At 37.6% G+C, this 22,500-nt stretch overlaps 2 protein-coding genes across 2 annotated transcripts; both read right to left on the bottom strand.

Moving 5' to 3' along the window:
- Nucleotides 1-5,421: 5,421 nt before the first annotated feature.
- On the bottom strand, nt 5,422-18,618 carry LOC122668724 (exopolygalacturonase-like). The gene is made up of 6 exons (XM_043865259.1): nt 18,373-18,618; nt 16,864-17,178; nt 16,478-16,767; nt 16,140-16,368; nt 15,755-16,038; nt 5,422-5,432 (listed from the first exon to the last, which is right to left on the bottom strand). Exons 1-5 carry the CDS (start codon nt 18,616-18,618, stop codon nt 15,805-15,807), a joined length of 1,314 nt encoding a protein of 437 aa, XP_043721194.1. The 3' UTR covers nt 5,422-5,432; nt 15,755-15,804.
- Nucleotides 7,011-13,965, bottom strand: LOC122668725 (ethylene-responsive transcription factor ERF035-like). The gene is made up of 3 exons (XM_043865260.1): nt 13,846-13,965; nt 11,234-11,408; nt 7,011-7,300 (listed from the first exon to the last, which is right to left on the bottom strand). The coding sequence occupies exons 1-3, from the start codon at nt 13,963-13,965 to the stop codon at nt 7,011-7,013; spliced, it is 585 nt and encodes a 194-aa protein (XP_043721195.1).
- Nucleotides 18,619-22,500: the final 3,882 nt, after the last annotated feature.

The raw sequence follows: 22,500 nt of genomic DNA, 5'->3' as shown, positions 1-22,500 counted from the left end.
GGTTACCCTGAGTCTGTCAGGTGGATTCTTCTGAATCTATATGAATAACCGTTTGGTTACCTTGAGTCTGCGACTTGGATTTATCCTAAAACTATCTAAATAATCGTTTTTTCTTCTTTTCCCATATCATCTTGGATTTTTCATCTTATACATGCAAACATATATAATATGGAAATCTCAATTCTTTTCCCTTTCTCAGTTGAAAGGCTCTCAATCTCAATGAGAGACTTGAGAGATCAAAATTTCTATCTAACAGTAATTCACAACTGTTACAAATGGATGGTAAGTTCCTTATCTGATAAATAGAGAAAGAGTAAGGTTGGACCTTTTTCCCCATCATAATGCTTGGACAGCCTTGTACGTGACCCGTGTGTTCCATTGTGCCGTGCACATAGATGGGTTTGTTAATCGCTTTCTTGATTGGTTGGTAAGCCAAGGTGCAGTGAACTGGGTTCTCTTACAGTGAACAATGGTAGAATTGAAATGGCAGAAACAGATCCATTTGAAACAAAACAATGACTTTTATATGATGTCATTACCTTGCAATCCAACATAAATAAAAAAAAAATATGACAGAGTCTATCACAATCACTTAATTCTTACTTTTAATTGAAGTTAAGCTTTTGAACAGCCAATGACATCATTTTGTGATCCATATATCCCAAAGAAAGAAATTGATGTGTGAGAGAGACAAAGATAATGGAAAACACCACTTGAAATTGTCTAGATTATTGCCATAACTAACTATGTTATGAATAGTTGAATAAAAAGGGCCTTGGTGGATTTGAACCACCATCCCTGGAACATGCTCATGTTCCAAGCGCTCTACCAATTTGAGCTAAAGACCCATCAAGTGGAGCTTGGAATTTACAAATAACCACGAGACCTTGCCACAAAACCTTGACATTCATGATGTTCGGAAGACAAAGTCCTAAAGTTCTAGAATCCGATATATACAATCAGGTATAATTCAGTGGAGTGTAATTTATGAACCAAGTAATATATAGGAAATAGTAACAATTGATTCCATTCCATATTTAAACTAAACTAATTCTACTTGACTAATCCCGTAGTCATAGCTCCTTCCCTTAGCTGTCTATTACAATGAAAACCCCTTGGACCAAAGGCCCAACACATATGTAACTTAATCCAAGGCTTGTTTCTACTAAAATAAACTTATTCATGTGATTTTCCTACAGCAATCACCTTATCTTGCTTTCATTTTTGCTGGAACACTTGTTTCCATCTTGAATAATTACATTTGTATCAAAATTTCATGACACAACTACATGATTTTGGTAGGGTCATAGTGGAAATTGTGCTGCAGGATATATTTTGGGTTGGTCACTGAAAATAATTTGAAAAAAATTGGCATATATAAGAAGAATATTAGGAATATAAACAATCAGAATCTAGTTTCTCCCAAAACCCAGAAAAAAATAGTCTATCTAAGCCGGAACCGTAGAGATAACCTCATCCCTATCATGATGCCCCTACACACACTCACACACTCACATTAAGACATTTGAATGTGCGCATCACGGGCCACCCATCAAAGGGTCCCAGAAATGGATTTTACAGGCCCAGGCTTCCATAGGACATTTTTATTTTTATTTTTTAATTTTTTTGGGGGGTTAGGTATGATAATGTTTGATGTTTTTAGCTTTGCTAGCATTATAATATTCTCTCCTCCCTTTGGAGGTTTTCAAGAAACCCTAAGAGAGGATGTAGTAGCCTCCCAAGTGTTTGACTATACACTTGCATAACCCCTAGTGACCCAATTAATCCACCAAAGCACTCTTTGTTCTCAATCTTTGTATTCACATTATGCTAGTTTAAAGGACTTAATAAGTGTTTGAATTCAAGTGCCTGAGAGAGACACTTACAGCCCATGGTTAGGGAATGCATTTGAAGATATCTTAATTTATTTGGACACCTCTAAGCTTAAAATCTGTACTGGGTTAGGTGCTTCCTTGTTCCTTATATCTTATTTTAAGCTTTATGAAATTTAAAATTATACATACATGCATATGTATGCAAAGATAAACTCAAGGGCCGGGCCCAACTTTACATTAAATTTCAATTTGGAGCCCTCATGCTCTCGCTCCCACACAAATGCTCTCTCTAGCGCCTTGCAAATGTATATTTAATCCAAGGTTTGCATGTTTTTGGTATACAAATTGATATTGCAAAATCATTGTAACAGAAGGCTTGGCAGACCAGAACAAGGTCCCTTGTAGAATTTAACTTCAATCGATTTCTTTTTCTCTTCCTCTCTTCCTCTTCTTTAACCTCAACAATCCCCCATGTACTTCCCATCAATATCTTATATTCTCCCCTGTTATTCCCTAATATTTCCAATTCCTCGCCCCTATTCAATTTCATTTCCCTAACCTAAATATCCTATATGTTCTTTTCCTTCTCCCCTCCTCCCCCCCCCCTTTTGCTTTCATGAAGAATTTATGGAAAGGTGAAAAAAACCCAAAATCTTGTTCCTAATTGCTGGTCCACAACATTTTCTCCTTTACATTTGCATTAACATTGACCCTACAATTCTTAGCAGTTATATCTGCTGAAAGGTTTCAATAAGATTGGATCCATGTAACCTGCTGTTTAACAAATATTTTCTATTTCTTCAGATAGATAATCTCTCTTCCTTTAATCCGATTCCGAACACACATCTAACATTAAAACAATGCAAACTCATGGCAATCTAAGATTTCGGATCCAGTAGATATGAAAATATTTTCAATCGAAAGAACAACAGTAAATGCACAAGAACAGAACAATTTTCCAACATTCGTAAAGCAAAAAGAATGATCAAAGTAATCTATTGATTCATTAAATTAAATTCCCGACACACAATTTAAGTATCATCAAAAACAAAGAATAAAACAGGGAAAGAAAAAAAATAGATAGATGCATGAATGACTAACCAGCACAGTTAAATGAGCAGTAAACAACAAGAAGAAACCTCCGTTAATCACAAACACTGGGACTGATGAAATCTAGGTCTCAAACGCAAAGACCTTGACGACAGGCTTGCATTTGACCGAAGAATTCACAATTGCAGACACAAAGCAAACATACAGAGAGAGAGAGACAGAGAGACAGAGAGAAGGAGAGAGATGTACTACAGGAGTACAATTGCTTGCCTTGTTTTTTCAGAATCGCAAATGGTTAACTCGACATTTTTCCGGAAAAGTGGCTAACCAGAAGAGCGGGGGAACCCCTGGCTTATTTATCAATGGATCCAGCTAACTCTTTAACACATCAAACTAAAACTAATGCCAACCACAGACCCCAAGCAAGAGCAAAAAAGAGAGAGAGAGAGAGAGCAGATAGCAGAGAGAACCATACCTCGGCCACTCGGGAGACTTGGATCGAGCTTCTCGAGCAGATTAGGGCTTCTCGGGAGACTTTGTCTCTATCTCTGCAAATGCAAACAATAATAACAGTAAGAACAACTCACAAACGATGCAGAGCCAGAGAGAGCAAAGAGGGACAGAGCGCAAAAGAGAGAGAAAGCAGAGAGCAGAGAGAGCGAGAGAGAGAGAGAGAGAGAGCAGAGAGAGAGCAGAGAGCAGTGAGAAGTAACTTCCTCCTTCAGCCGTAGGGATCCTCTTCGTTCACCTTGCGTGCTGGAGGTTGAAGGCGATGGGGTGCTGGAGGTAGAAAACGATAGTGTTCCTCTTCGTCGGAATATCACGATTTTGGAATTAGGGTAGATTTAGGGTGAGAATCACCCAAATTTCTAATTTATATACTAGGTACCTCAACAGTATACTTGTGAGTCAATTTTACGTTGAAATGAAGAATCACTTGATTTTCGTAGAATCCAATTCACATTCAACCAAACGGTATTTTTTGGTAAGAATCATGAGTCCGTAGACTCAAATTCTTAAGACTTAGCGAACCAAACACTTCCTTAGATTTCTTGTCTAAATCAAATTTTCTTGGTGCTCGCCTTGGTCATTCTAATAAAGTTTGAAAGCTTTTTCTGAAAATTGAAATCCATCCAAAATTTAAACTATTTTTATAGAAGATTTTGATTGGAGTTGTCCTGACTAGAAAATGATTTCTGCTCTAAAGACGTGGATGATTTGCACAATAAAAATTGCACGAGAGAGACCTAGTGGTCTGAGCGGTACAAATCGAACCGCATGCGCAAAGATCGCCTTATCCTTGCCCAAACAACGCCTTACCTGAGCGGGTGTAAGGCGGTCATTGCACACATGGCCCAGTCTGTACCGCACAGGCAGCTACGGGCACCTACGCCGTAGAGGATCTATGTTGCTTAATCTCCCATGGGTTTTTTGATCCTTCTACTTCTCAGTCTGGTGGGTTACTGCTATGTTGTTTTAGCATAACTTTGTTTGGGGGTATAATGATTTTGGTAATACAAGATGTCTCCAAGAGGTATAGGTTAGAGTACTTCACGGGTTGCAAGGGGCTTTTTAGATGGGATTTTCGACAATAGAGATTTGGATCACTTTTTGCGAAAGTGGTTTGTTTATGAAATCTAATAATCTATACATGGTCAGCTTTGGGTTGGTTGCAAAAAAAAAATTTCAAAATTACTCTCTCAGCTAAAAGGAGGAAAATTATATGAGGGGGTGAAACTAGTTACAAAACATCACTCGATCCAACGGACATGTGGTAAAATAAAAGTAAACACAATATGGTTATATTGTCTGTTTGTAATTTTCTTGGTTCTAAGTCTTTTAGATTTTTTTTAAAGAGTTGTTTGAATGAGACCTCAATAAGTGTATTTAAAACATATAACTTTCTTTTGATTGTCCTTTGTCTTATTTCTAAAAGTTCTTTAAATTAAGCATAAAGAGGGGTTTCATTTTTTTTCTTTCAAAAATTAATTATTATTAGGAAAAAAGATCTTTATTCGGGAGTGTGGCCTACGCTAGCACTTCCATGAGTCTATCTCTCTCCTTCCCATGTGAAAAGACATCTCTGCCTCCTTGTTTTAAGGAGGAGAGAGATAGACTCATGGGAGTGCTAGCGTATGCCACACTCCCGTACAGAAAACTGTGTCATTTTCAAAAATATCATAAATATCATTTTCTCGTATTTTTTCACGTACAAATGGGAAATGGTATGTTTTAGCCTCACTTAAAATGAAAAAAAAATTGTGTTAAAACAAAAAGAGAGGGAGAAAAAAAAACAAGGGAAATTTTCACGGATACCCCCTGTAAGTATATTGTATATCACGAACATCCGAAAATGTCAAAATATCACAGACACCCCTTACTTTATGATTTTATTTCAATTTAGTCCACTTCATTAGGTTTGTGTAATTAAGTCGCTGTTAATTCTTTTATGATGGTGAAATTACCCTTAACACATGATGAACTTCCCATAATACCCTTAAGAGTAAAACCCCAAAAACAAGGATTCAGATCCTCTACTTCCAAATTCTTGGTAGCCATCGAGCTGCCATGCTCCCATGGTGTGCCACGTGTATATATGCACATCTAACGGTTATTTTTTAGAAAATTACAAAATTTTAAATCTTTACTTGGTTATCTCCACAACCAACCCCAAGCGGTTCATTGATCAAATCAAACCAAATCAAATGGATTCCAAAAAATCGAGAGGAACCGTGAAAAGAAAAACTGTTTTCAGACCCTCGTCTTCTTCCTCTCCTCATCGTGCGCGATCGCCGCCACTGACCTGCCTCTGTAGGGCTCATTTATCAGCAATTAAAACCCTTCACTTTGAGGTTTAAAATAAAGCCACTGATCCAATACGTTTTGCCATATTGCCTCGCAAAACTGATTAAGGAATTCACATAATTTTCAAATTCAGACTGGGACCTCAAAAACCAAATGCAAGTACAGAAGCAAGGGAGTTCAAACCACGAAAATAAAATTCAATACGGCGTGTTAATTCATCAACTCATTGAAGCAACCGAGTGTGGCCCAACTGATTAGTTATCAACATGTCAGCGGGTCGCTTGCCTTGTATTTCTTTAGGAAAATAGTTTTTTAATCCAAATTTTGGAGACACTCTCTAGTGAATATAAGGACCGCACTACTTAAATGCAACCTAAAACTTTGTCATGGCAAAAGACATTCTAACTTGTCCATTCCAAAATACTTCCAATGTTTCATGATTCAAGAAATAGTGTATAAATAAAAATAAAAAAATAAAAAAACAGACGAAATTGGAAACTTGCAGAGACAGAGAACTAATAGGAGAACCATTCAATACATTAGTTGCACAGTGATGAGAGTGGGCAAAGGAGACTGTTTGATGAAAATTTCAAGATTTTGGCAAGGGTTGAAGTCATTGAGATAATCCAAGTTGCTCACCAGGGACTATTCTCCTTATAGCTGCTACTTCGAATCTCTCTGTGTGCAAGTTGGAGGGGATAAATAGGTGAGACGGTGATCAGTGATTGTGAAACTGTGTTTTCAGAATTGGAAAGACTCGGGGGAAGGAAGAGATAAAGAAGAGAAACTTTCTTGAAAACGCAGGGCTTCAAACAGAAATTAGAAGTCAAAACCGCAGAGGCAGATGAGTAGCGGCAATCGCGCACGGTGAGGAAGGAAGAAGACGAGGGTTTGAAAACGGTTTCTCTCTTCACAGTTGTTTTTTGTGACCCATTTGACTTGGTTTGATTTGATCAATCGGACCGATTGAGGTTGGTTGTGGAGATAACCATGTAAAGATTTTAAGTTTTGAAATTTTCAAAAATAGAACCGTTAGATGTGCATATATACACATGGCACACCATGGGAGCATGGCAGCTCGATGGCTGCCAAGAATTTGGAAATAGAGGATCTGAATCCCAAATACAAACACCATTTTCTCTTCATCTTTTTCGCTGGGCTAAAGGCGGAAGAAGCAAGAATAGGGAACTTCTCCACTTGCAATCGACGTCATTTTTAAACCCATTTCAATGCTCTTAAGGCGGAAGATGGAAGCACAACAAGACCGGTACGTTTTTATCCCTTCAATCTGTCCCATTCGTTTCATCTACATCAATAAATTCAAACGTCGTAAGCCCTTGCAGCCATCTCAGGAGTTGGGAAGGATCCCAACCATATTTTAGACTTCTTCTTGGGCTCCCTGATTTCAGAAATCCATTTCCCCCACCTCCTCTTCCTCACGCGTCTGTACACAACATGTCTCGTTCCTCCAACATCGGCGTCAGATTTCCGTCCAGTATCTGGTGATATCGTCGTCTTCGGATCTTCTGGTCTTTCTACGCATCGAGGTGAGGTTTTTTTCTTTTTCCATTGGTAAAAGCTAAGAGGAACAGAACAGGTGGGCTCTGTGGCTTCCATAAGAATATATGCAAAAGATGTATGAAGTCACAGAAGTTACGGTGGAGCCCTTAATCGTAGTACAGTAGTAGAAACTACTAGCATGTTGTTTCTGTCTCCAATTTTCTACCGTGATGCTAAACAAATTTCGCTCCTCATCGTTTACTTGTAGAAGGCTCAAATGTAAAACCCATTCCTGCCTTTGTTTCTCAAAGGCGAAAGCGATCTAGCAGAGGTAAGTCTGCCAGTGGAACGAATATTATTCCAAATCCAAACATTCCCAAGTACAGGAAGAAGATGGAATGAGAGTTTTTTTATTTAAATAACTAAGGGGTTAAATGAATATTTCAACTTTAGGGGTTAACTGTCCTTAACATCAGGGAGAAGGTTGATGTTTTGATATTTTTTTGGATGTCCATAATATTCGATATACTTATAAGGGTGTCTGTCAAATTTTCCCTAAAATCAATGATTATAAATTATTTGACAATTCAAGGGGTGTCAACTAGAAAATCCCTTAAAAAAAGGCTCATCTTTTAACACAACTTTATAAATACTTAGCTGTTTTACCCTTCTCGCTTAGACATTTTGATCCAAATGGTTACTTGGACCTAACATCAGGTAGGTTTTATCTTCACTAAAAAAGATGTGTTGAATTAAAGGGTAAAAAAAAAGAAGAAAAAAAGAGAAAAAAGTAGGCAGTTTTCTTCACCCACGTTGAACAAAAAATCCCTTGCCCATGATTTGGGTTTCTTGGAATGGGTATAGGGAATAGTTAGGAGATTATTATCAACTTCGTACAGTTTGGATTAGAGTAATAATAAACTTAGATCAATGTATTTCTCTTTCACCCATGGTAGAGGAAAATTTTATCTTCACCAAAAAAAAAATAAAGATAGAGAAAAATTTTGTTAAAAAAAAAAAATTACAAATTATTTGACATCTCAAATGGTGTCAACTAGAAAATCCCTTTAAAAAAATATCCATCTTTTAAACCCACTTTATATATTCTTGTCAACTATTCCCTTTGGGCCCAAATGGCTACCTAGACCAAACATCAATTACTTAAAAGACGGTTCTTTCAGACCCATGGTGTCTCACTTCTACCCTACTTGAATGCTAAATTGCCCTTCTGCATGGACAACTGCCTAGCGTAGTTGGTTGCTCCTTGAGGTAGTTTCCAGGGCCAAGGGTGGGCTGTCTCCCGCACCAAGGACAGCTTGTAATTTGGATCCTCTATTGCCGAGCTGCCCGATAGGATCCTACTGCCAAGACACAGCAAGGCAAGGAATGACCGCCTTTCCCCTGCCCAAGTGCCTTACCCGAGTGGGGGTAAGACGGTCATTTACCGCCTTGCTGTGTCTTGACAGTAGAGTCCTGCCAGGCAGCTTGGCAGTAGAGGGCAGGTTTCGGATATCAGTATTTTAAAATCCCTAGATTTAGGCACACGTGGTTCGAGCTACACCGACGCTCCCCCAATAAGCCCAAATCGAAACTGAGCCACCCCGGAACCGACACCCGACCCGATACAAACCGATGGAAACGTCACCCTCCCATGGCATTGCACTCTTTCAAACTTTTTTGGATTAAAAAAATGGGGCACAACCCATTTCAAAAGGTAAAACTTAAAAAGGACCCTAGCCTTGAGGTACAGCTCATTTGTTTGGATTAAAAAATAGATCCCTATCCATTGGAAAAGTTAAAAAACTTAAAAATGGAGCCCAACCCATTTGATAAGGCCCATAAGGCAAACAATTTCGGTCTAAAACCGGGCTCGAAATGGTTTGATATCGGTTTTAAGACTGCTCAAACCGTTTCGAACCTGTTAACATAAACAGAACCTAAAACAAGACCAACCCGAACCGAAACCAAAAAAAACCTTATAGGTGCGTTTCAGATTCAGTCATTTTCACACCAAAAACGAATAACAAATCGAAACCAGCCTGAACGGACCATTTGACACCCCTACTTATGGTCATCACATTGTGTGTTCTTAGAATGGAGATTCCAGGACATAACTAGGAGTGTACATACTGTACGTATGCACATTGAACCAAATCATACGGGAATTTCACATGTGATACTATCAATTGTTTTGGAACAAAATTCTCATTAGTAGTGTACTTTTAGTCCCTTGATATGAGAGGTCCTCATTGATGTGGTCACATATTGTGAAATTTTGCACACCAACAGTTGATGTCTCCTTTGCTTATATATCGGTGTACTGGGTTCACAGTGTATGAAAGTAGACGAAAGAGAAGTCCAAAATGAAGTCCACTACCTTAATATCAAAAAGAGTGAATATTTGCAGTTGATTGGATAGAAATTCAGATCCTGTGGCAATTTCATAAATTATTTGTAATTTCTTTTAAATTAATATTTATTTTATTAAACACTTTTTGAAATGTTTTATTAATTTAATCATAATTACAAAATCTCTTGAAATAAAATTTATGACAAACTGATGTCAGGTAGTACTTAAATACATGCCTTATAGTATATATATATATATATATACTAGTAATGAGCTACGTGCAAATGCACGTGTCAGCATACGTGGATTTCGATGTATCATGAATGTTGTGTGGGCCAAAAGTACGTATCTTCCTTTTGTCATTAACCGCTTGCCCTACATGGATATGAATAGGAAATCCTACAAAGACAAACATGTAACTGAGGAAAAAAAATAAATTGTTGAAAATGCTTAGCTAATAAATCCTGGATTTAAAGAGAAGTAGTTATTGAAGCCCAATTTGAATTTAGTGAGAGGAATGTGAACAGAAGTTTTTATTATGACATATAGAATGAGGAAAATGAGTATGATGAGCAAGGCCTACACCACAATCTTTGCAATCCATCGGCCATGGTGCAAATTTGGGAAATAAGAAATTTCCCTAGCTGACACGAAGGACAACATTTGTTTGAAACCATTCCTTAGTGTTAGTAGAGGTGTTTATCCCTATAAAGAGAAAAGGAACAATTTGATGAACAAGTGAAGTTTTTACTCTGAAGGCACTATTCCAAAATTCTACGAGAAGAAAAATAGGTAGGGGTCATACTACAAGTAATTCTCTATTAGAAGTTAAAACTTACAATGCAAATTGCTGTTTTCCTTGGCAAGTGTGGCTCTAGTTCTGATATGTTTTTCTTTTATTTTAATTCTTCTGTTTAGTAGATTTCTGCTTGGTTTTCATTATTGTAAATTTTAATCTCTACTTCATCTACAAAATGTTCTACATACCTACCTTCAATGCTTCCTGTCTATCATTTTCCTTTAGCATTCTCGACATCTCAATCACTATATTGGTTGATGACGGTTTTTAGGCTGGAGTTGATGATTTATTTTAATTGTTACTCGCTCTTGTGTTTTCTATCAATGTTTAATGGATTGACGATCAGAGCTGCTTTAGATTTATCCAGTGAACAATATACTTATATATTTGGTCATGGATTTGATTTGATTGGATCTCCTGTTTTTTCTAGTTTGGTTTTTTGGAATCTGATTATTGAAAGAATGTTTGAATAATCAAAATCCTTGTTCGATGGCAGTGGCAGGAGGTTGAAGAAGAAGAAGAAAGGGAAAGGTGTAAGAGCATTTTGGTCATAGCAGGTAATTTACTGACTCGTTAACGGACTTGGGTTTAGTGAAATCAAATTTAAAAAGTAGGGGAGGTCCGAGTAGTTGTTAGAAGGGCGGTGATGTTCCCTGAATTGTTAAAAAGGTCTAAGTAATTTGCTCTTATTTTTATTACACATCTCTTAATCTTATGCCTCATCACTCTCATGTTTTTGTTCCTGATAAAGGACGCTCAAACGTTCCTTGGGGTCTGTAACTCTAAATATAAAAGTGAGTTAGGGTAGAATAGGTAAATGAAAAAACCTCAAGGGTTGTAGAACATGTTTACCCTAAAAATAGTTACCTCTACATTTTTAAAAATAATACTAACCTTCCATATAAGATGGTTGATTTTCTGAGCTTTCAGCATTTGATGTTGTAGCCCTTGGTTCTGTAAGTTGTGCTTTAAGCAACCAGTTTTGGAGACTTTTTCTTTTCGTTCTTTTAGCCTCATTATATCTTTCACGTTGATTTTCAGTTAACTTTTGTTTTGATGACATGATAATCTAGTTGAAAAAACATTCAAATTATAATTAAGAAGAATATAAGTACGTATCAACGTAAAATTAAATTCAATAAAACAAGGATTAATTACGAAAGTGATATAATTAAAAAACAATAAACATATGAAGAAATAATTCAAAATCTTGTAATTTCAACTTATCATAGAGCACCTCGTATTAATTCCACAGACAACGAATAGTATAATAAATGAATCATGATATATATTCCAATTGTGCATTAGTTTCCAAAAAAGATGATAAACCAAGAAAATTTAGACAGAAGCATTCTGCATATATGCTTAAGTATCAAAAGAAGAGGTTGGGAAAGATTGACAGATAACAATGGAGAAACAAAAGATTTCCAATAATAACAAGTGAAGCCCACTACCCACTATCCACTACCCCTCTATCTCTTTGTACTTTATTGGGAAAGCATTGCTATGAATACAGAGCACCATTGCCTTGGCTGAATGTGCATGTACATGGAACCCTGGTTGATTTAATACTTAACTAAGCAGCTCCCATTCCCTGATACTGTCCCGTGATTTTTTTAATGCAATTATACTTAAATTTTCTAAATATATATGAATCAGTCTTATGCTTTCCATAAATCTAGGTTTTGGAGCAGAATTAGAATTGATTCTCAGAAGGCATGTATGGCTAGATTCTGATGGGTTAGGTTAAGAAATTACATCTTAAAAATTTTCTATATTCGAATTCAGGATCCCAATAGAAATGTGGAAAAGCTTACGAATTTGTAGTTTCTCTTACATAATCAAGTTGTTTAATAAGATCATGACCACAAGGAAAACAACAGATGAATGGAGGAGAAACATTGTGAATTCAATTTACAAAAAATAAAGATGATATTCTAAACTATAGTAACTGTAGAGACATAAAGAGAGAAGAAAGGAGAGGGTTTTCTCCAGCCTAAAATCACATAAAGTGAAAACGCAAATTACATACCATGAGAGATTCTAGCAAAGATAGATCTCTGGGATGCAATCCACCAATATTGTTTCCTAAAAAGAGGTTTATCCGTCGGTGTCTCAATGAGTCAGCTAATTGTTGGTGTAGAAACTGTAGTTGAATCCGAATATTATTTCATCACTGAAATAACTTTCCATGCCAGTTTGTCATCACCTACCAGCCAACTGCAGCTAAAAAAAATTTGTATTACTGTTGATTCATCATGTACATCCTCCTTGAACTTCTAAAGGCAGCTATCATTTGAACAACCAGAGACATGGAATGACTCCAATTGTAGATAATCAGAGAATTGTTGGATGTCTACTCCCCCCTCTATTCACAAAGTGAGTGCAAAAGTCTTAATAACAATGCAATCTAAGATGTTAAAGACAGCTCATATTTATAGGACAACAGTACATTAACTTAACTTTGTGTTCAACTACTCCAAGTATTGACAACAGTTCATTCGTAAATGTCACAATGATAGGCCCTTGAAGATCTGTGTAACCCACATCAGAATTACCTTCTTGAATGATTGGCTTCAAGCAATTCTAATCTGGATCAACATGCCTGTAGCATCTATTTCACATAATTGAGCTAAAGGAACACACACTGATTCATTATTTACCGAATCATAACACTCAATTCCAAATTTCATCTGGATTCTCCTTTTCAGTGTTATCACATTTTAGGCTTTTGACCATCTACAAGTATTACAAGCTTTGGGAAAAGAAATTTGACAAGATCCATAATCCCTTCAGTATCCTTATGAGGACTAAAAGACAGCTGATAAAATCTACATAAGATTTATTCAGAACCATTATAAAGAAGAAAAAAAAAAATAGTGCACCACTGAAAAAGGTAATGCTAGCCACTTTAATGGAAGGAAACAATGACTACATTATTTCAAATATTAACTTTGTTTTCTTCAATGATTGTGAACCAAATGCAACTTGCATACTGCAAGACTATAATTCAATTTTAACAATTATAATCCAATGGGAAGCAAAAATTAACTTTGGAAGAAGGTTACATGAACTTCCCGTAGGAGATCAGCTCACGACATGATTGCAGGGATAAAGGAAAATCCAGATTAGATGGAAAGTCAATAGCTTACTCAAAACAAATCAGATTCCTATAAAATTCTGCTCAAAATGCCATTCTGTCATGAGGAACAATCTAGTGAAGTTGGGTTCAAAACTGAAGGTCAGATTTAGAAATATGAAACACAAGTAAAATATCCAACTGGATTGAAGTAGAGACAACTGGATTGAAGCAGAGAGAATAAAGGAAACGGGTTTTCTCTAGGCAGTGGCTAGCCGGAGAGGCTTTAGTTGAACTCAAATCCACAGAACCATATAATAGAAGACCATATAATATGTATTTTCCAAATGATGACCTGCTTAGCCATAGCTCTTCAAAATTAATCAAGCAAAAACCATAAGGCTTTAACGCAAATCAAATTACAAACCTCATCGGGTATCAACGCAGGCAAAAACCCCAAGTATTTCATTGTAGCGGACTCATAACATTGAACTCTGTCTGTCTCAGCTGCGTTCCCCTTCTTGGTATCTGCACCAAAATCCCCCATGGCAAGTAAGAATAAGGGAGTTTCACATTCAGGGCAACCATAAAACAGATTTCTGAAGACTAACAAACTTTAATAGCAACGAACAGAAACACACTACTTTGGTAAGACAGCTTGGAGAAGATGAAGCAACGAACAGAAACACACTGAATATATAGATCTCTGCTTGGGGTAATGTAGACCTAAATCTTTTTCTTTATTTTTTATGAGAGAGAGAGAATGAGAATGGGGAAGATGAAGCAGAGGGTGGAGAAACACACAGCTTGGAGAAGATGAAGCAACGAACAGAAACACACTGAATATCTCGATCTTTGCTTGGGCTAATGTAGACCTCAATCTTTTTTTTCTTATCAGACAGAGAGAGAATAAGAATGGGCCGAAGATGAAACAGAGGGTGGAGAGGGAAGGAAATGGAAAGGTTTGGTAAAGATGATGAGCAACATATAGGTATACCATCGATTTAGTCGATCGATTTTCTCTGTGGAAGATGAAGGAGAAGGAAGGAAAAGCAAGAGTACCATTAAATAAAAACTAACTAATTTAAAAAAATAAATATTAAGATACTAAAGGGTACCAATATAAATATAAAACACAAATAAAAAAGAGAAATAGAGAGTGAAGAAATCGTGGTATTTAGTGTTATTTAAATAAAAATGAAGGGTAGGATAGGAAAATGAAAATTTTGCCACCACGTGCTTTTATATAGTAGTATGATATATATATATATATATATATATTTTTTTTTTTTATTATTTATTTATTGGTAAGATGCCTTATAGTATATTATGCAATATTATAATGTGAATGGATTAGTTCATAATTAATTACTACTTTGGGAGGTATTTGTTACAATTATGTAATAGTGTATGTATTGATAATTATTACATTGGAAATAAAATATTTTTCAACACATTTTATACTAGGTAGAATCCCATTTGGACCCTACCTCTTCCCAAGATAATTTGTTAGCTAAGGATTTTAAATTTGATTGAAACCTATATGGTCTCATTTCAATGTGATTGTATAAAAAAAATAAAAAAATCACTATGATTCAAATCATGCCTAAGAGATAAGATCTCATAACTCTATTTGGTTATGTGGTAAGATTTCATTGTGATTCATATCCAATTAAGGTATATTGAAAGGCAAGTAAATTGATTGATTGTCATTCATTCTTCCCTCTCTCATAAGCTCTCTCTTTCATTCCTTCATTTTTTTTTTCTTTGTGTGTAAGAATACGGTTTTGAGAAAAATCCAATTTTTGAGAGTGTTTTGGGTGGTCAATCGAGAACAAACATGTGTGATGTCTCCCTTAATACGCGAAGGCTTATGAAAGAGCTATGAGTCCAAGGATGAATTGTGCTAGTGAGTTCGAAGGAAACAAAATACTTCTGGTGTGTTTATGTTTTTGTGATTAAAATACAAAAAGATTTTACTGTCCATGTTTTTACGATTGGATTCTTAAATGGATTCTTAAATGTGGTGCACTACGCACTTGAGTGCGAGAAGCAGGAGGATGAAAATCCCTTGCATCCGGGGTTTAAAAAACCTCCTTGAGTTTAATGTTTCTAGAGTCCATGGATTCGATAGGATTTGGTTCAGGTTATTGTTATGTAGTGGAGAGACTCAAATCTTTATATAGAAATTATACTTAATATCATTGCCAGATAATTTTCGAAGTACGAAGAGCAGCTCCCTCTCTTTCCAATGTATACATTGTTTCAGGCCTATATATTGATCCCCCCAGCTACAGTCAAGTAGTTCTGCCTCTATTAAATCCCCAATTCCTAACAGTAATGGCTGTGCTCTCATTCTCTTGCCAACCAACCCGATAGCTGAAACTTATCGACAAGGTGCTGGGACCTGAACGCCGGCGAAGCCTAATTTCACATTTGAACATTGGGACAAAGCGGTGAAATCGTTTGGAATTTTGCCTTGGAACTTGAGATTGATGTTGGACAGCTGAACGTTCTGGCACGGAAACTGTCGACTGCAGTTGATGCTCACTGCAACCTTTGTTGCCGAGGTGCCTCTGATATTCATGAAATGCACATTGCTCACCTGCACGCGAGAGGGCTTTTCCCCAGGAAAAAAAAACACGAAAAAGACGATTAGAATATACTACCTACCACCCATTTGATAAAATGTCCATGAGAATTCGTATAGAGTTCAATTACCGGCTTATTTTTGCAACTACTCCCTGAGCAATATTGTTGATCTATTATAATTGGATTCTGAACATTGTTCATGATAATGTCGTCAAAAATGAATCCTGATGCACGGCCTGGAGGAGATCCAGGCCAAGTTTTTATCCTAACACCATTATCTGTGTTCGATAATGTGCAGTTTTTCACTGTGATTCCATTCACTTCCTTTTCATCGTCGTACTTGCCAAGGCTACCAACACTGTTGTTTAAACATAAAATCCACAACATTAATGGTGAATTAGTTAAAGCCCACAGTACCATTTCTGGGTTTCTCTTGGAAATTAAGGGGAACAAAAAAAAAAATTTACCTAATTCCATGTCCTGGTCCGCATGAGACTCCATTAATGGTGACATTGGTTGAGCCTTGACCAATGGAGATGCAATCATCCCCTGTTCCAATCATGCTTTTGGATATTCCGATGGAATTGGAGTCACTGATGTGGATTCCGTCTGTGTTTGGGCTATTGTCAGGGGCGATGATATTGATTCTGCGAATCCCCAAGTTCTGGCAAAAGTTAATCATAAAGTGAAAAGCTTTGCTATTAAGTGAATGGATACCACGAATCCTCCCATTGTTAACATGATTGAACTTTATGTTCTGCAAAAATCAATAATTTTGTTAGGTTTAATTCTGATGATGAAACGAAATGAACAAACAAACAAAAACAAAGAATTTCTGAATTATTTCTCTTACAGCTGGCATGAGTTGACAGCCACTGTTTTGTTTACAGTCATTGTATTTCCAAACTTGGTCACCTTGACCATCGAAAGTTCCACCGCCGGTGAGAATAATACCATCAATTCGCTCGAACAAGAACCATTCAGGAGATTCGTATTCACTAATATCAACAACTGCTTTAACGGTTCCTAATATTTGAACGATAATGGGAGGTGGCCCAACACATGGCCCTGCAAATATAACCGGACCAACCAAAAATGTGCCCAAAGGTACAAGAAACCTTGCTTTCCCTTTCCAATGGCACGCTGCAACCCATGTCTTCATGAATGCCTGCAACCACAGATAAAAGGAAGTTCTAAGACTTGTTGAGTGCTAGATTTCAGCTATTTTAGTAACAAAAAAATAAAATGTTAGATTTCAGCAAAAAAACAGTTTAGTCCATTAGGTGGAGGGACTAAGAAGAGATGGAAATTGGATTCTAACACTCCCCCTCATGTGTAGGCGAGTTGTCTAGCAATTTGGATCTTCTACTGCTGAGCTGCCCGGTAGGACCGAGCTGCCTAGACATGATGAGTCGTGCAATGACTGCCATATCCTTGTCCAAGCGCCTTGCCCGAGTGGGGGTAAGGTGGTCATTGCATGTCTCACCGTATCTGAGCAACACGGTCTTGCCAGGTAGCTCGACAGTAGAGGATTCTGTTGTTTAGACGATGATCACAAACTTGATTTCCTTCTTCCTACCCTCCCCTATGGGGAATTTTCCTCTTCATCAAGGTTTCAAAAAATGGAAGTGTGCATTGAATTCGTCAGTGTTGCTTCCAATCCAAATCGGTAGGAATTGGACACATGGCTGAATCGGCCAAAATTGGCCATAGCAAAATCAATTAGAATCGCTGAGAATTGACCAGATCAATCGGCCAATTTCAATCTGAATCAACCGATTCACGGATCCAATTTAATACCGTGCTATCCATCCACAGCCACATATTTTTCTTCTTCATTCTCCAAAGTATCTAAGCTTGCTTCTTTTTTTTTTTTTAATTATCTTTTTCATCGAACAAAAAATTCAATCTCTGTAGATCCTCCAATATGGCATCCGCAACGGAAAAATATCACCTCAATGTGCCTGTCCGTCAATTTCCTCAATTCCTTCTAGTAGAGGGAGGTGAACCCCACCCCGGGCAGTGTGTTCGGGCAGAGGGTAGGGTGGTCATTTCTGCCACCCTATTAGATGGAATTAAGGGACAGACAAATTGAGGGGATAAAGATCAGCAACTAGGTCCTTGAGTTGTTTGTCCATATGTAGGCTCCAAGTATACCAACTGTTGAGCTGTTGTGAGTAATAAAATTATACTCCCAGACAAAGATTTGGATTTGACCAAAGGATGTACCCATTACACGAGGTTCCCAAGGTGCACAAGACTCCTATCATCACGGGTTTGGCAGAATCATAATGTATGCAGTTTTACCCTCACTTTGCGGAGAGGCTGTTTCTTCTCTAATGGTTAAATATGGAAGACTTACCTGAGTGTTGTCGGTCCTGCCATCAGGCTTAGCACCGTAGGTGAGAACATTAAAAACTGTAATATCACGATTAGCGGCTTGACGGCCAGCCACCACGGCTGGACGGCCGGCCACCGCCACTGGACGGCGGGCCATCACTGCTGGACGGCCGGCCACCGCGGCAACGGCTGTGCCAAGGGGAGCACCACCCTCGGTTACACATGAAAGCAACGCCACCAGACAAGAGAAAAGAACTACTGCTGCCATTATTGCACAAATAATTAAAACACTATGGAATCAAAATAATCTTCTCTGTATTCTTCCTTTTTTGTAAATCTAAATAAACAAAAGAAGAAAAACAAAGACTTCAAGAGGCCAAGCCCAGGCTTGGCTTTGATACGAGAAAGAGAGGAAGTTGGTAAGAGTGCTCTTGTCATGTTTCATTCTTTATACCTTAAGTTTTTTTTTTTTTTTGGGTTTCTTTCAAAAACCGTCTCCGTCTTCCACTCTTTCGCTTAATCAATCAATTTCATAGCTTTTCCAACCATGCATATAATTAGCATTAAAAAAAACTGTTGTTCGGTTTATAAATTGAGATCTGTTTCTGTCTCTCTCTTGTAATCCTTCAGGCCTTCACTAGATTTAGGGATGGTTGGGTGGATCTCCGCTAAATTTATCGGTGGCGGAGATTCTCCTGCATAACTAGAAAGAAGAAACTTCCAACTAACGTTCCCTAATTCCGCTCCCAAGGCTATAACTCCCAACCACCTTTGCACCCACAATACCGATTTCTGGGGCGCTAACTACCACTGTTCTAACTTCTTCTTCAAACTGCTCAAAGACCAATACAGATCTACGGCGCCTGTGCAGCTCAGACAGAGTGTCGCGTGCAATACGAAAGATTCGACGGAAAGGTTCATTTTCTTGAATTCCAGAAAAGCCAAAGAGAGTGACTTTTCTTTCTATGTTCAGTTCCCGTCGGCCATCCCCATAAGATTTGCTCTACCCTGGCCCGGCTATCTTGGAAAATTATCTTCTCTAGATCCCTGTCCAACCCAGTTACCCAGTCAGTCCCTCTAATAAGAAGGATGGACCCCACCCGAGTAGGGTGGTCATTGCACCCCCTTGTTAGGGGGACGGGGGAATTGAGCCGGGCAGGGACCTCCCTGCTTTTTGAAATTCCAAATTGGGGACCTAAGCACCAAGGCCTAGGCCCAAGTTCAACCAAATGAACCAAATTAAGGACGATGATTTCATATGGTTTTTTTTTTCCGATTACTTCATGTATCGATTTGGTTATGTTTTAGGTCGATAAGGACTTCAGTTTGTAAAGAATCATTATTGTCTACGGTTCTTGACTGGTGTGGTTCCCTAGTGCCTCTCACAAGAGGGGGTGGGACCCATCCGGGGCACCACTCGGCCCCGATGGGATCCACCCTCTTCTTGTGAGAGGCACTAAGGAACCGCACCGGTCAAGGAACCGCATACAATAAAAATGCGTTTGTAAAAGCCCACGATAGGTATTGAGTCCGGTTTGATATCGGTTTCTTTTATCGATACGGAATCGGTCTATTGTCAGTCCGGTATTGGGTTTTTCATATATATATATATATATTTTTTAAAATACCATAGACTAATATTGAATTTTGATGGCCATTTCTTTTGATGTTTGAGGGCAAAGTGGGCCTTTCCATTGGTGCGTGCTTAGACACCCCAGAAATAATCATGTTGTCAAGTCTTGGAACCTTCCCCTTTATTTGACTGTGAATTGGATTATGATCAAATAAAACAAAACATAACTACATAAACACAATCCCAAAACTAATCTGAATAACATCACACAACAACAAACAATAGAAGACAAATAACAAATAAAAGAAGTGCCATAGGGAATATTACCGGTTCCTTATTGTGATATGTAAATGCAAGACGGAGATTGAAAGAGACAATGTACACCAATACACCCAATATTTAGAGTGGTTCAAACCATTCTGTCCTACGTCATTATCTTGATCATAGACCAAAGATTTCTTCACTAATCGATTCTTTTCCTAGGAAAGAATTATGTCATTATAACTTCACCATTTTTTTCAGGTTAAGCACCTAGGTCGCCCTGACCAAGAATTTCAGACTTATTCTATTCTAATTGTCTAGTTTTAAGGGTTGGATGCGCCAATAGGTGATCAGCGATTGCTTGTTCTTTGATTGACTTTTGTGTCATATGTTTGACATCAAATTCTGATAATAGTAACAACCATCATTCTAGTCTCATAGTCAAGGCAGATTTCTTGAATAGGTATTTGATTGGATCCATCCTCAAGAGTATTTAATTTCGTAACCGTCTTGTAGCCCAAATAAAAGCCGTGCAAACTTTTTCAAGAATTGTGTATCTAGTCTCGTAGTCCACAAATTTCTTAATTAGATAATAAATGACTTGTTCTGTCTATTCATCTTTCTGATGTTGTGCTAGCATTGCATCCATGGGAGTGTTTGTTATGGACAAGTATAGTAACAATGGTTTTATCGGGGGTACCAATACTGGTGTGTTATCCAAGTATTTTTTTAATTTTCTCAAATGCTATCTGGCATTGTTCACCATTCTTTTGACTCATTCTTATTGAATAATTTGAAAATTGGTGCGCACACCACAGTTAACTGAGCAATAAACTGGCTGATTTACTAATTCTTTCCAAGAAACTCCTGATTTCTTTTTCGATTTTAGGTGGTGGCATGTCCATGATTACCTTGATTTTAGTAAGGTCTACCTCAATGCCTCTATGGCTGACTATACACCCTAAGAATTTTCTTGCAGTAGTTCCAAATACACACTTTTAAGGGTTGAGCCTCAGCTTATATGCTTTAATTCTTTCAAGAATTTTCTTAGGGCTTCTATATGTCCCTTTCGTTCATTCGATTTGACAATCATATCGTCGACATAGACCTCGATCTCTTTGTGCATTAGGTCATGTAAAATGGTGGTTGTTGCCTTTTGGTAGGTCATCCCAACATTTTTGAGTCCGAATGGCATTACTTTGTAACAGTAAGTTCTCCATTGATTAATAAAGGATGTCATTTGCGTGTCTTCATGCGCTATTTTGATCTGATTATACCCTGAGGATCCATCAATAAAAGATAGAAGGACGTGTTTGATCTTATTATTTACGAGTATATCAATGTGAGGTAAAAGGAAGCCATCTTTTGGACTAGTTTTGTTTGGGTCCCTAAAGTCTACGCTCATTCGTACTCGCCTATCCTTCTTAAGTACTAATACAATGTTGCTAGCCATTCAGGGTATTTTGTCACTTCTAAGAATCTTACTTCAAGTTGTTTGGAAACTTTCTCCTTGATTTTTAGGATTCATTCCGGTCTCATACGTCTTAATTTTTGTTTTACTGGTTTCATCATAGGGTATAAAGGTAAACGATGAGTGACTATGTTGGTGTCAATACCAGGCATGTCATCGTATGACCATGCGATACTGCTATGAATTCCCTCAAGAATTCAATCAGAGGTTGGGCCTCTTGTTTGTTCAATGATGAACCTATTTTTATTTATCTTGGCAATTCTAGTGATCCTAAATTGATGATTTGAAGCTCTTAGAACAGTTTGAGCTCTTTTTTCTTCATATTTTTGTATTATTTTTAAGAGATCGGGTGGAGAGAATCATTGAGCATTTCATTCTCATTGATGTAAGAAAGAATGACAAAATGAGATGTCTACAACAAGAAACCCCCCACTCAATTTGGACTTAAAATGAGTGAGATATGCTCACCTGAAGTTGGAGGGGCATTTCTATAATTTTGCAAAGGTTTTTGTGACATTTCGTTGTGTCACTAGTTGACAGCGGAGACCAAATTTGTTTGATCGACGGTCTTCAAATAGCGAGAGCATTCAAGGTCAATTAAAAGCATCTTCAAGTGTCGCGTACCGTAGCATGCTACACCATATCACGGAGATTATCTAACCCGTTGAAGTGTACCGATGTATGAACGATTAACTCACCAAAATACAACCGTAAGAATCTCAAGGGTCAACAACACTGACATTGCCCGCCCGATCTGAATCCTTGTGATGTGGCGCAATTAAAGTAGTTGATCTGGAATCTAGAACACCCAAATACCAAGTCACACTACGTGAGTCGTGGTGCAT

Source organism: Telopea speciosissima, chromosome 7 (assembly GCF_018873765.1).
Source record: "Telopea speciosissima isolate NSW1024214 ecotype Mountain lineage chromosome 7, Tspe_v1, whole genome shotgun sequence".
NCBI lineage: Eukaryota > Viridiplantae > Streptophyta > Magnoliopsida > Proteales > Proteaceae > Telopea > Telopea speciosissima.
Note: the sequence above shows the minus strand (reverse complement) of the source record. Positions and strands in the feature narration are given on the sequence as shown.